General features: G+C 38.3%; 1 protein-coding gene across 1 annotated transcript in view; it reads right to left on the reverse strand.

Moving 5' to 3' along the window:
* Positions 1–15,000, reverse strand: part of LOC128698919 (uncharacterized) — a 135,360-nt gene that overhangs the window by 12,279 nt on the left and 108,081 nt on the right. The window contains exons 8-10 of the mRNA XM_070096968.1: positions 12,490–12,614; positions 3,083–3,267; positions 6–116 (exon numbers count right to left, since the gene is read on the reverse strand). Of these exons, the coding sequence (XP_069953069.1) occupies positions 6–116; positions 3,083–3,267; positions 12,490–12,614 (421 nt within the window). The remainder of the gene's footprint in view (positions 1–5; positions 117–3,082; positions 3,268–12,489; positions 12,615–15,000) is intronic.

The raw sequence follows: 15,000 nt of genomic DNA on the forward strand, positions 1-15,000 counted from the left end.
TCTGCGCATTGTCTTTAAGGGTGAAGGCACTGAGTACAACAGGCGGGCTAACACCTTCTTCATTGGTGACCTGAACGACTAGGGCGAATTCTTGCCCCGACTGCAGACCTCCAACACTGGAAGAGCAAAGTGAGGGAGCTAGTGGCGGTGGTGTGATGGAGGATGTAGTGGTGTTGGAGTGACGGACTTAGCGGTAGAAATGGCGGTGAAGGATTGAAAGAGGAAATGATGGTTAAGGAGTGATGCCGGAGCTTTGATGTGAGAGTGAGGGAGAGAGAGAGAGAGAGAGAGAGAGAGAGAGAGAGAGAGAGAGAGAGAAGGTGCTAAGAGAGCAAAGATATTCAAGTTAGTGGTGAGGGTGGAATCATGGGGAAGGCTGGTATTTGCTATAGATTTAGTAAACACACACACACACACACACACACAGACACAGGCGGGGCCAGGAGCTGAGTCTCGACCCCTGTAACCACAATTAGGTGAGTACACACACACACACACACACACACACACACACACACACACACACACACACAAACAAACAAACAATCATGATATCAGCTCTTTCATTATTTATTTATTTATCGATTTTTCATTTATCATTTACACGTTCATACAGAGACACAATTCATATCAAAGGCATTAATATAAAAGCAAAAACCCACACACACACACATCTAGAGCACAAATATAAGGAAAATTTATATCATCATCATATATGTATAAATATTTGCAATAAGATCACAGTAAACAGGTGATTTCAAGATAGAGTCAAACTGTCTGTTTTCTCATCAATGTTTTTGAGAGCTTTACGAATTTGTAGTCCTGAGTTCATAGATGAGGAAATATCCAAAATTTATGAAATAGGTAATGATTTAAAATACCCAAGAAATGTAATTGATAAATCTTTTAAAGTTGCTAGGAACACTTTTTATAATCCAAAAAAGAGCAACCAGCATTATTCAACTAAAAATATGTTGGTTCTCCCTTACCATGAAAACTTGGTTGATATGCCTTCTCTTCTTAAGACTTTTAATATTAAAGTTGTATTCAAAAATCTTGATACAGTAAAAAAAAACTTTTTGATTAAGAATTTCCCCCCAAAATGCTGATGGATGTGTCTATAAGATTCCTTGTAAAATTTATGATAAAGTTTATTACAGGTCAAACTGGTAAAAATCTCGAACTAAGATTAAAACAACATAAATATAGCATTAGAACTGGACAAGATTCCAATGCTCTATTTATTCATGTAAGAGATTTTAACCATCCAATTGATTTTCAAAAAGTTGAGAAAGTAGTATCAAGCAAGTCCATGGTCGATAGGAATATAATTGAATCTTGTTTCATAAAAAGCAGTTTTGACAATAATATGAATATTTCCTTTGGTTTATATAAATTAGATCCATTTATAATTAATAGAATTTGAGTAGAATTTAATAATACACTGGACAAATAAATAGCTTGGGGGTGAGTTTTGCAAAGGACCTATCCAAGTTGGCTCGCCGCGCGTCACGTGTTTAACCGTTGTGGGATCTGATAGTGAGGTGCTGACTGACCCCTTATATAGCTTCCTTGGATGCTTCACTTTCATAGTTCCTTGATAATGTGAGTAGTCACGAAAGCGCTTGGAATTTCTCTATTCTTTCAGAGTGGTTGTTTTGCGTATACATATTTATATATATGTATACATATATAATTATACAAAAGGAGTGTACTGTAAGGAAAGGAGGTTTCGATCCATTACTGAAAAAGTAAAGCATCTAAACCTCATAAAATTCACACGAACAGCCAGGAAACGGTGAAGGCTCAATACCCCGTCTGTAAGCAGCGTGACAAATAACTCTAATCTCACAGTAAAAGCTTCAGAAACATCTAGCTGAGCAGAGAGCGTCTCCATCCTGATTAGAAACAGATCATCGCGCTCATAACAGCGACAATTAAAGCGAATTAAGAGATCTCCACTAAGGAAGCTTGGGACAGGCCGTGGCGAGAAATGTGCCTCCATTAAATATACTGAGTGAGCCGGGGCCGGGGTTGGAGATCTCCGCGGAGTTCCAATGTCTCTAGCAACTGTAAATCGGTAAATCCCTTGTGATCCTTCTGTGGTGCTCTGTTAGTTTATGGTGCCATACACGAGGAAGGATGGAGGGGATAAGATAGAGAGAGGAGGATCATGTTGTATGCACTTCAAAATTATTATTATTATTATTATTATTATTATTATTATTATTATTATTATTATTATTATTATTATTATTATTATTATTATTATTATTATTATTATCATCATTATTATTATTATTATTATTTTTATCATTATTATTATTATTATTATTATTATTATTATTATTATTATTATTATTATGATTATTATTATTATTATTTTTTTATTTAAAAGCAAGCACTTTGAATCACAAATTCAACGTTTTAATTAATTTAATTAACAATTAATTACTGTTTATTATTATTAGTAAATATGTTTATATTTATTAATCCCCCCCCCTTTGAGCTGCAAATATTTTTATTACTTCTATGCGTTAAACCTGTAGGTCATACAGGAGCTGAGAAGTGGGTGGCAATTAGGTTTTATCCAGGAAACGGATAGTCAGGTCCCCTTCCTTGGATCAAGAGCCCTCCGTCACCGGCATCAAAGAACCTCTCTTGACGGAGGGTTAAGAGAAGACTAATGGAGAGAGTCTGTTGGTGGGATTAGTTTTTTTATTTACTTAATGAAAAAATACTTTAGTGAAAGCTGGGAGAAGTAATCAGCTTACTTTTGCTCTGTAAATTGTGGAGAGAAATGAGGAAGATGGAGAAAGTGTGTGTGTGTATGTGAGAGAGAGAGAGAGAGAGAGAGAGAGAGAGAGAGAGAGAGAGAGAGAGAGAGACTGAGAGATTCCTTACCGAGGCTCTCGGTAAGGACTCTCTTGTCTAGATTAAGATTTGTCGTATATTAGTTACGTGTGTGAGTCAATGATATAATAGCAGAAGGCTCTCCTCCCACTCTCCTTCCCCTCCGGTCACTGCCAAAGAGAGAGAAAGAAAGAGAGTATATGTTAGACTGACACATCCTTAAACTTACACGAAGAAAGGCGAGGTGGTGGTGAGATTTCGAACTAGCTGCCCAAGTGTGTGAACCGCTCCCCCTCCTCCTTCTTTCTTCTGCTGGCTTCCTTTGCTACTGCTGCTGTCGCTGCTGCTGCTACTTTCGCTGCTGCTGCTGCCACTGCTACTCTCTCCGCCTCCTCCTCTACTGCTATCCTGCTTCTGTTAGTGAGAGAAAAAATTATTGTTTTGTACACGTAATGTACACACAGCTTACATGTTATAATGAGTTACAGCTTTGTCCTAGTTATTAGTGATGTTTTTAGCTACTATTTCTTGTGTTTTTATATTACTGATATTACCTGGTGACGTGTGGATCACCAGATATTATCATATCCACGCGTGGATCACAGGTATTATCATATTTGGTAACTGTAAAAGTATTCGCTCTTAACATCATTTCCTGCCTGTGCTCCAGATTCTTCAAGACTAGAATGATTTTCACCAGCTTCAAGGCTGGTCATGGACCGGGCCGCGGGGGCGTTGATCCCCGGAATAACCTCCAGGTAACCTCATCTTTTGTATATAGTTCTACTGTTTTCCAGTTATGTCCTTGAATTTGTATTGATAAAGCCACTAGCTGCCGAAACGTCTATAATAAAGATACCCAGATATTGTACATGTGTCTAATTCGTCAGTTTTTTTTAAATGCCTCTTGTGGTTTCTGACAACAAGTGGTTTCTTCAGTCCGGTGCAGAGAACGGTGGAAGATTAATAGGAGTTTGAGCTAATCAGTCCAACAGCCTGGAGTCGATGTCTTTAGTTTATCAGTCTTGAGAGAAGATGGACTTGAAGACATCGACTCCAGGCTGAGGGACTTATTACCTCAAACTCCTCCTCTTCCATCGTTCTCTTCATTGGACTGAAGAATCCACTTGATGGTGAAAAAATATTTCCAGAATAAAGATACCCAAATATTGTACAAGTATCTCATATATCAACATGACAAAGATCTAAACTCACTCTTCGCTTGATTTATCATGCAACTCCTTGGTAACCTTATTGGCTTTTGTCATCACATGATATCATCCAGTGTTGCAACACAAGCGCTGCACAGTTTCATTAAATCATTCAGCTCTATGGTATCATGCAGTTTCTTCAGCATAAGTCACTGCTGGGTACAAAGGCTTACTTTCGTAATTAAGGAAGAAAATACAGGTGCAGAGACAGGGTTTTCTTGTGACAACTTTTCGCCCCATGCAGAGCTTAATGAAACTCTTCATGGAGCGAGATACCTTCAAAATTAAAGAAGCTTCTTCTTGATTTATGCGCTTGTGTATCTTTGTAAGTCACCAATGTAGCATTCCAGCTGGCTGGTGGCCTTGGCAGCTTGTCCTGACCTCATAACTCAAGTTTTTCGACCTATTTCCCCTGCCTCGTTTGATCTCCTGGCATCGATTTGATGATCTTTAGCATCATTTCCACATTTGAGAAACCTTTTCCTTCGCCGTCATTCTGAGTGTCACTTCAGGGACCCTTCAGTCTCCTGAAGCCTTCGTGTTGACCTCCATGTCTTGATCTTCAGCAGCTCCCTCTAGAGATGTGAATGATCAGGGGGAAGACTTGTATAACGCGGTGACATCGACCAGGTGGTGGCATCACCGAGGTAGTGACATGAGTTGGTGAGTCTTGCAAACCATTACATACTTAATGTACATAAAACTCCTTTATTGAGCGTATTTCTTTATTAGATAAGAACATAAGAACATAAGAACGAAGGAACACTGCAGAAGGCCTACTGGCCCATGCGAGGCAGGTCCAAGTCTCCTACCGGCTTAAGCCAATGCACCCAACCTAGTCAGGTCAGGTCACATTGAATTAAGGGAGGAACACGGCAACCGACCTGGTAGCACAAGCTATCAGGTCTAACTCACACCCACCCACATCCACTCATGTATTTATCCAACCTATTTTTAAAGCTACACAACGTTCTGGCCTCTATAACGGTACTTGGGAGTTTGTTCCACTCATCCACAACTCTATTACCAAACCAGTACTTTCCTATATCCTTCCTGAATCTGAATTTTTCCAACTTAAAACCATTGCTGCGAGTCCTGTCTAGGCTAGATATTTTCAGCACACTATTTACATCCCCTTTATTTATTCCTGTCTTCCATTTATACACCTCAATCATATCCCCCCTAATTCTACGTCTTTCTAGAGAGTGCAGATTCAGGGCCCTTAGTCTATCCTCATAGGGAAGGTTTCTGATACATGGGATCAACTTTGTCATCCTCCTTTGTACATTTTCCAGAGAATTTATATCCATTCTGTAATAAGGTGACCAAAACTGTGCAGCATAATCTAAATGAGGCCTAACCAAGGATGTATAGAGTTGAAGAACAACCTGAGGACTCCTATTATTTATGCTTCTTGATATGAAGCCAAGGATTCTATTAGCTTTATTGCGAACACTTATGCACTGGTCATAGAGTCTCAAAACTCCAGCCCGTCGCGCTAGCCACTAGACCAGCCAGCCACAATAAGATTCATCCAACTAGGTATATTTCTACACCATAGGAAAGTTAGCACAGGCACAGAGGTGCCTGTGCTAACTTTCCTATGGTGTAGAAATATACCTAGTTGGATGAATCTTATTGTGGCTAGCTGGTCTAGTGGCTAGCGCGACGGGCTGGAGTTTTGAGACTCTATGACCGCGGGTTCAATCCCGGCCGGGGGTATGGTTTATTTGCAATCGTGTCATTACGATTTCTTAAGTCACTTATGCACTGTTGTCTTGGTTTCAGATTACTGCTAACCAGAACTCCTAAATCTTTTTCGCAATCCGTAATATTAAGATCTACATTATTTAGTTTATATGTGGCATGGTTATTGTCCTGTCCAACATTTAGAACTTTGCATTTGTCTATATTAAACTGCATCTGCCACTTCTCCGACCACTGCATCAGTCTATTCAAATCTTCCTGGAGTGCTCGAATGTCCTCGTCAGAATGAATTCGACGGCCTATTTTGGTGTCATCGGCAAACTTGCCGATGTCGCTCTTTATGCCCTCATCTATGTCGTTTATGTAGATTGTGAACAGGAGGGGGCCCAACACTGACCCCTGTGGAACACCGCTCGTGACACTTCCCCACTCTGATTTCTCCCCATTTATGCAAACTCTCTGCTGCCTATTTGTCAACCATGCCTCTATCCAGGAAAAAATTTCTCCTCCTATTCCATGTGTTTTAATTTTCCTCAATAGTCTCTGATGTGGGACCCTGTCAAAAGCCTTACTGAAGTCCATATACACAATATCATATGCATTACCATGATCTACCTCCTCAAATACCTTAGTGAAAAAAGTTAATAAATTCGTAAGGCAGGAACGCCCCTTTGTAAAACCATGCTGAGATTCGTTGATTAATTTATGCTTTTCAAGGTGGCTACGAACTGCCTCGGCAATTATTGATTCCATAAATTTTCCCACTATGGAGGTTAGGCTTATTGGTCTATAGTTCGAAGCTAAGGACCTGTCACCTGTTTTGAAAATAGGTATCACATTTGCCATTTTCCACTTATCTGGCACCATGCCAGTTTGTAGTGATATGTTGAAAAGATTAGCCAAAGGTGTGCTAAGCTCCTCTTTACATTCCTTTAGAACCCTTGCATACAGTTCATCAGGGCCTGGGGATTTGTTAGGTTTTAATTTATCTATTTGCCTAAGGACCATGTCACTTGTGACCCTAATAGTGCACAGTTTATTATCGTCCTGTTCTACATAATTTATCATTACTGGAATATCGCTGGTATCCTCCTGTGTAAAAACTGAGAGGAAGTATGTGTTAAAAATTCTACACATTTCCTTATCACTGTCAGTGAGCTGACCCGAGGAACTTTTGAGTGGGCCTATCTTGTCCCTGATCTTACTTCTGTATACCTGAAAGAATCCTTTTGGGTTAGTCTTCGATTCTCTTGCAACTTTAACCTCATAATCTCTTTTTGCTTTTCTAATTCCCTTTTTTATTTCTCTCTTTAACTGAATATATCGATTTCTCAATTGCCCCTCTCCTCTTTTGATTTGCCTATATATGCCTCTCTTTTGACCAATCAGATATTTTAATCTATTGTTCATCCATTTAGGATCATTTTTGTTTGATCTGATTTCCCTATTTGGAACATAATTTGACTGAGCAGCTAGAACTATGCCCTGGAAAGCATCATATCGGCAACCATCACCACCTACCTGACCCTTAGTCAGGTCATTCCAGTTCAGCCCACCTAAGTAATTTTTCAGTCCTATGAAATCAGCCAAGCGAAAGTCAGGGACGGAGACTTGATTGCCATTATTAGGGGAATTCCATGATATAATAAAACTGAGTGATTTGTGATCACTTTCCCCAAGCTCATCATTAACCTCAAGATTATTAATTAGTGTTTCCCTACTGGCAAGAACCAAGTCAAGGAGGTTATTTCCCCTAGTTGGCTCTGTCACAAACTGTTTTAAAAAACAATCCTGGATCGTATCAAGAAAGTCACCTGACTCTAAATTTCCTGTCAAATTGCTCCAGTCAATCTGTCTATAGTTGAAATCTCCCATTAGCACAACATTTTCGTATGTAGATGCCTTACGAATTTCGTCCCATAGAAGTTTACTGCACTCCCTATCAAGATTTGGGGCCCTGTAAATCACACCCAAAATTAGTTTTTCTCGGCCCTCGAGAAGCTGTAACCAAACAGATTCAGTGGCTGACGCTTCTAATTTAATATCTTGTCTAACACAACAATTTAAATTGTCTCTGACATACATCGCTACTCCACCACCTTTCCTGTTGACCCTGTCAGTGTGGAATAATTTATAGCCTTGTATGTGACATTCAGAGGGCATCTCTCTATCTTTCAGATTGAGCCAGGTCTCTGTTATAGCAATAATATCTATGTTTCCTGCACTTGCAATTAATCTTAGCTCATCTATCTTATTTCTTACACTCCTGCTATTAGTATAGTAAACCTTAAGGGAGCTAGTCCCTTGCTGCCCTCTGCTGTCCCCCTTTGTTTGCTGACCTGATCTATTGTCTTTATTTATAACTTCATGCTGAATGCCTTTTATACATTTACTGTTTCCAACCCAAGTGTTGCAACCTGCTTGTTTCCCACACACACCCATACCTCTATCTTCCATCAGTTTAAAATCATAGGCATTTCACCAATGGCCTTCTCAATCGAGTCTGCAAGTGCTACCACCCCAGCCCCAGAGAGATGCGGAAGGACGAGTCTTTCCCAAGCCGCAGTTCTGTTAATGATTCAAAATCACTTGTTTCGTGATTTCATTGATATATATACATGTATATATATATATATATATATATATATATATATATATATATATATATATATATATATATATATATATAGTAATATATATATATATATATATATATATATATATATATATATATATATATATATATATATATACTTCTATCTGAATTTTGTGTTGACAAACACTGCATTAAGGCAGCTGCAGTGATGTAGATAATTTGATTTCCAGGGAAAGGGCAGAGGAGCGTCAACTCATATAGGATAAATTTATGAGAAGTGCCAGTTTTTGTACCCGAGACTGGAAAGTTGATGTATACTTGATAACTACGATGGTGGAGGGTAAATGACTATTTAGCAACACAGATGCACTGATCTTAATGATAATAATAATAGCAATAATATTAACAATACTACTACTACTAATAATAATAATAATAGTAATAATAATGATAATAATAATAATAATGAAGGAGAAAAAAGATATTATTATTAATTATAATTATTATTATTTGTTTTATTATTATTATTATTACTTTTATTATGCGTATATATTCATGAGGAAATTTTTAAGATTATATCCACGAAAAAATGCGCAAAACCCGTATGAATCACACAACGCCGTAAGCCGGAGACAACTATTCAGAAGATGCCTTGCAGATATCTTTTAAAAATATTGTAGATGTTTTATAGACATCCTGCAGATCCCAATGTACATACAAAACATTTCGCTCAGAATAAGGCGAAACATTGCCCCGGTAATAGCTTGCTTTCCAGACCTACTTTTTTGAGTGTTTTACGAGGCGTGGATGCTGCTGCTTTTATAAGGATATTAATGTGTTTTTTCAAGGCAAATCTCTCTCTCCGAGAGAAGATGCATCATACAAGATTTGCATAAACGGAGAGAAATTTTGAAAGTGGTACCCTTGTTTACTGAGAGAGAGAGAGAGAGAGAGAGAGAGAGAGAGAGAGAGAGAGAGAGAGAGAGAGAGAGAGAGAGAGAGAGAGAGAGAGAGAGAGAGAGAGAGAGAGAGAGAGAGAGAGAGAGAGAGAGAGAGAGAGAGAGAGAGAGAGAGATCCTGTTCCCTACTTGTATGTTTCATAACAATAAAAATGCTTTCAAATGAGCTGATGTAGGTAACAGCTCTTAGCTTGCCAATAAAGTTAGGAATCCTTAACCTGTAAATAGCTTGTCAATAAAGCTAGGGATCCTAAACCTTGTCAAACCCTGTGTAAAAAAGAGAGAGAGAGAGAGAGAGAGAGAGAGAGAGAGAGAGAGAGAGAGAGAGAGAGAGAGAGAGAGAGAGAGAGAGAGAGAGAGAGAGAGAGAGAGAGAAAGAGGTTGCAAGATTTTGTACGAGGTACAAGTGCCCTCACACCTTAAGTATGCTCCACTTTCTTGTATTGCCTGCTCTACGTCTCATCTGCGACTGCTTGACAGAGTAGAGAACAGAGCAAGACGTCTCATCTCTCGCCTGGACCCATCCTAGATAGATCTGTCATTTCAGCAGAGCCTTCAACATAGGAGGGATGTGGGTGGCCTTACTGTTATGTACAAGGCCAATATTGTCAAAGTACCACACTTGGATCCACTTCGAGGACAGCGTGAAGCAAGCTCCTATACCACAAGACGGGCAGCAAGCAGCAACTTTACTGACTGTACCCTTCTCCAGAACATCACTTCATCTGAGATCATTTATCCCCAGAATGACTCGAGTATGGAACACATTCATACAGCATTATGATGTCAACGAAATAAAGTCAGTTGATGAAACTAAATTGCTGGCCCACAGATGGCTCCAACTTCATCCTGTTCCCTACTAGTATGTCTCATAAAAATAAGAATGCTTTCAGATGAGTTGATGTAGGTAACAGCTCTCATCCTGTAAATAGTTAGGAACCCTTAACCTAACCATGTAAAACTCGGTGTAAGAGAGAGAGAGATAGAGAGAGAGAGAGAGAGAGAGAGAGAGAGAGAGAGAGAGAGAGAGAGAGAGAGAGAGAGAGAGAGAGAGAGAGAGAGAGAGAGAGAGAGAGAGAGAGAGAGAGAGAGAGTGTACCGGCAAGCGCCTTGATCTCACGGAAGGAAAGGAAGTGGTCTCTGTCTCCATGACAAACGAGGGAGCTGGATTAAAGCTGCTTTTGTTCCCAGAGCAAAGGCTCATGACGTTCCGTATTTTTTTCCCCCCTGGCAGAAATGTTTACTTTGTCTGTTATTTTGTTCATCCATACGAATACTCGCTAGTTGAGGACTGACAGAGCCTTCCAGCGACTTGTAAAAACGTGGGTACTTGCTAAAATACTGAACAATATAAGAAATTCCGATCTAAAATTACTAGTAGAATTAGAACACCCGCTAGTATAGTGTCAAAAAGGCTCACAAACACACACACACACACACACACACACACACACGCTTAATTTAACGAGAGAACGTTTTGTTCTGAGTAAAGATCTGTCCATTCATTCCTATAACTGAACACTAATAAAATGTGGTAAATAAGACACTTGTCGGTTTTCTTAAGCCATTTATAGAAATTAGTGAAATATAAGATAAAAGAGTAAAAGCGAACACTCGTTCGCCACCGAGAAGGTTCATTACTGCAGCAAAGGTGTAGCTGGTAAAATAGAACCCCCCCGCATCTTTAAAACCGAACACTCGTTCGCCACAGAGAAGGATCATTACTGTAGCGAAAGTGACCCTGGAAAAATAGAACCCCCTACCTTTAGAACACACGTACACTGCTAAAGCAGAACACTCACTGCCCGAAGTCGAGCAACTCTTAACCGATTAAAAGAGGAGTTCTCACTGATCGAAAAAAGAGGGAACATTCGCTTGAAAATACGAACAGTCGACTCTAATCGCTAAAAAATATTCACTGAAAGTGAACTTCTTTCGTGAAACACAGAACACGAATATAAAATACTGGAACTGGAGCAACCACTGCTAAATTTTATAAACCCACTGTCAAAAATCAGTCAAGGATTGGGAACATTCGATCACCCACTGAAAAAAAAACAAATTCCTTACTTTTATACACTGGAAAAGACACTGCTGAAAACAGCCTACGATTAAAACAACAAAAGCTCGTAAAAAAAAATCTAATCCTATGCTATTGAAAATTAAAACTATTAAAAACCAATCGCCTGCTTTTGCAAAACCGAAATTTCACTTTTTGAAAACTATTCTATAAAAAATAAAATTAAAATCTTTTTCTTCAATCCTCAACCACCATTGCTTTAAAATTTCAACTTTCTCGTGTAAAAACCATGTACCTGGTTTAAAAAAGAAATCCATTGCTTAAAAGAAAGCAACTACTTTCTAAAATTCCCACATCTAACTTTCTAAGAACACCAGCTTTCTAAGAACACCAGCTTTCTAAGAACACCAGCTTTCTAAGGACACCAGCTATCTAAGGACACCAGCTTTCTAAGAACACCAGCTTTCTAGGAACACCAGCTTTCTAAGAACACCAGCTTTCTAAGAACACCAGCTTTCTAAGAACACCAGCTTTCTAAGGACACCAGCTTTCTAAGAACGCCAGCTTTCTAAGAACACCAGCTTTCTAAGAACACCAGCTTTCTAAAAACACCAGCTTTCTAAGGACACCAGCTTTCTATGAACACCAGCTTTCTAAGAACACCAGCTTTCTAAGAACACCAGCTTTCTAGAGACACCAGCTTTCTAAGAGCACCAGCTTTCTAAGAACACCAGCTTTCTAGGGACACCAGCTTTCTAAGAACACCAGCTTTCTAAGAACGCCAGCTTTCTAAGAACACCAGCTTTCTAAGAACACCAGCTTTCTAAGGACACCAGCTATCTAAGGACACCAGCTTTCTAAGAACACCAGCTTTCTAAGGACACCAGCTTTCTAAGAACACCAGCTTTCTAAGGATACCAGGTTTCTAAGAACATCTGCTTTCTAAGAACACCAGCTTTCTAAGAACACCAGCTTTCTAAGAACACCTGCTTTCTAAGAACACCAGCTTTCTAAGAACACCAGCTTTCTAAGAACACCTGCATTCTACGAACACCAGCTTTCTGAGAACGCTAAACTCACTATTAAAATCGGAACACCAACGCCTGCAATCCGAACACTCACACATGCAATTCGAACACCCACCTGAGCGTAGACGAGAAGTGTGAACTCTGTGTTCATACTTCTAAGTGGTCCGGACACACAATGAACCATGAATCCAGAGGCCGTGTGGTTGCCGACGCGACAACTACTGACTGGACCCGGCCGACCTGTAGATAAAAAGGTATATAATTATTATTATTATTATTATTATTATTATTATTATTATTATTATTATTATTATTATTATTATTATTATCATCATCATCATCATTATTATATCATTATCATTATAGTAATATTATCACTATATTATTATTATTATTATTATTATTATTATTATTATTATTATTATTATTATTATTATTATTATTATTATTAATTTTAGTCTTGCCTCATCCTAGAATTTGGAGGGAAGCTCTAAATCCTTGGATCAAGAGCCATTTTAACTTAGCATTAAGATACCTCCCCTGAAATGAGAGGAAGGGATGCAGAGAAGAGAAAGGGGAATAGGGAAAGCAGAAATGAAGGGAGAAGAAAAAAAAATGGAGGAAACAAGAGAGAAGGAGGAGAGGTGAAAGGGATAGAGGAAAAAAAAGGAGATAGCATAATGTAAACATGGAAAAACATGACGGCAGGGAATTAGGGGAGAGTGAGAGATAGAGAGAGAGAGAGAGAGAAAGAGAGAGAGAGAGAGAAAGATGGGGGTTTTCCATAGATTTGTGGAATTAAGGTCCTATAATTATCTTGAGTATAATATATATATATATAATATATATATATATATATATATATATATATATATATATATATATATATATATATATATATATATATATATATATATATATATATATATATATATATATATATGTGTGTGTGTGTGTGTGTGTGTGTGTGTGTGTCATAAACTAACATTACTAAAATTTTCAAAATTAAAAAAAAAAAAAAATATTATGTGAAAGAAATATTTTGACTTTGTTGTGAAATTATTGCAATAAACTGAAGGCAAATTACATATTTTTTTTTTCTATTTTAGTCTGATTTTGACTATGTTGACATGAGATATTTTTTTTAGTTCAGTAACCTCAAATATATTTTGTTTCGGACTGATGGTGCCAATGGAAACTTTTATTTTTGTCCCACCAAATAGTGAATGGTAATCATTTATTTCTGTGGGAAAAAAAAAAGAATTTTGTCTAATATTAAGTAAGTCTGAAGACGAAGTATATTTTGGAGATTTCATTTGTATTACTTTTCGTTGTGTATAGAGCTTCGTCACGACTTAAAGCTCTACAGAGAGGGAAACGTAGTCCATATAAGAGCTTGCCTTGCGAATATGCTTTTTCTTAGCTTTTGTTGACAATAGGCCATTAGTAGATGGCTTAATGTTTCAGGTTGCATATAATAATACTAATTACACTAATTATACTAATTCGTACACCAATTTATACACTTATTATACACTGTACACTATACTAATCTCGCATATATTTATACTAATTACATTAATTATACTAATCACTAAGCTACATTAATTTATACTAATTACGTTTCGTCCAGTGTCGAGCTTCATCAGTCCAGCAAATATGGAAAACTGAGTTAGATATATACGCAACACTTCGGCATCTTTCGCCCCCGCAGGAGGCTTTTTTCATTCAAATGCAAAGGCGAATTATTAACTGATTTCATCAGTTATTGTTAAATACCGAGGGAAATGTTTTCAAAACCAAGATTTGCTTAGTGTATTTGTTTATTATTCTTGTAAGTACTAATTGCCAGCCTCGCCATCGTATATGCAATGTATATCTTAAATATTTACCAGATTTAGATAGAAATAATATGCTCAATGCATCAGAGGATGTAAAATATATACATGGAATAAGTGGGTTATATAAAAGTATATGGGAAGAGAATAAAAGAAACTATTAGACTTACCAGCATGGGCCAGTAGGCCTACTGCAGTGCTCCTTCTTTCTCATGTTCTTATTAGGAAACTCGTTCTCTGAACACATAATCTCTAGGTTGAGGGACTGATTACCTCAAGATAATGGACCATCTCGTCCATTGTCTTGAGGTAATGGAAGTAATGGAGCATCTCGCAAGACTGTACTGAGAGAAGGCAATGGAGCATCTCTCGAGACTGTACCGAGACAAATCAATGTAGCATCTCGTTAGACTGTACCGAAACAAGGTAATGTAGCATGTCGTTAGATTGTACCGAGGCAAGGCAATGCAGCTTCTCGCAAGACTGTATCGAGACAAGGCAATGCAGCATCTCACAAGACCGTACAGAGGCAAGACAATGCAGTATCTCACAAGACCGTACAGAGGCAAGACAATGCAGTATCTCGCAAGACCGTACAGAGGCAAGACAATGCAGTATCTCGCAAGACCGTACCAAGACAAGGTAATGGAGCATCTCGCAAAACTCAGGTCATTCTCACCTGAGACTCCGTTGAAAGTTCGATCTTAATTGCATTTGTAGGCGTAGGAGGGAGGGTGATGGTGATGGTGATGGTATTGGGAGAGGGGCATTGGGAGGGGAAAATGGAG

Source organism: Cherax quadricarinatus, chromosome 55 (genome assembly GCF_038502225.1).
Source record: "Cherax quadricarinatus isolate ZL_2023a chromosome 55, ASM3850222v1, whole genome shotgun sequence".
NCBI classification, from domain to species: Eukaryota; Metazoa; Arthropoda; class Malacostraca; order Decapoda; family Parastacidae; genus Cherax; species Cherax quadricarinatus.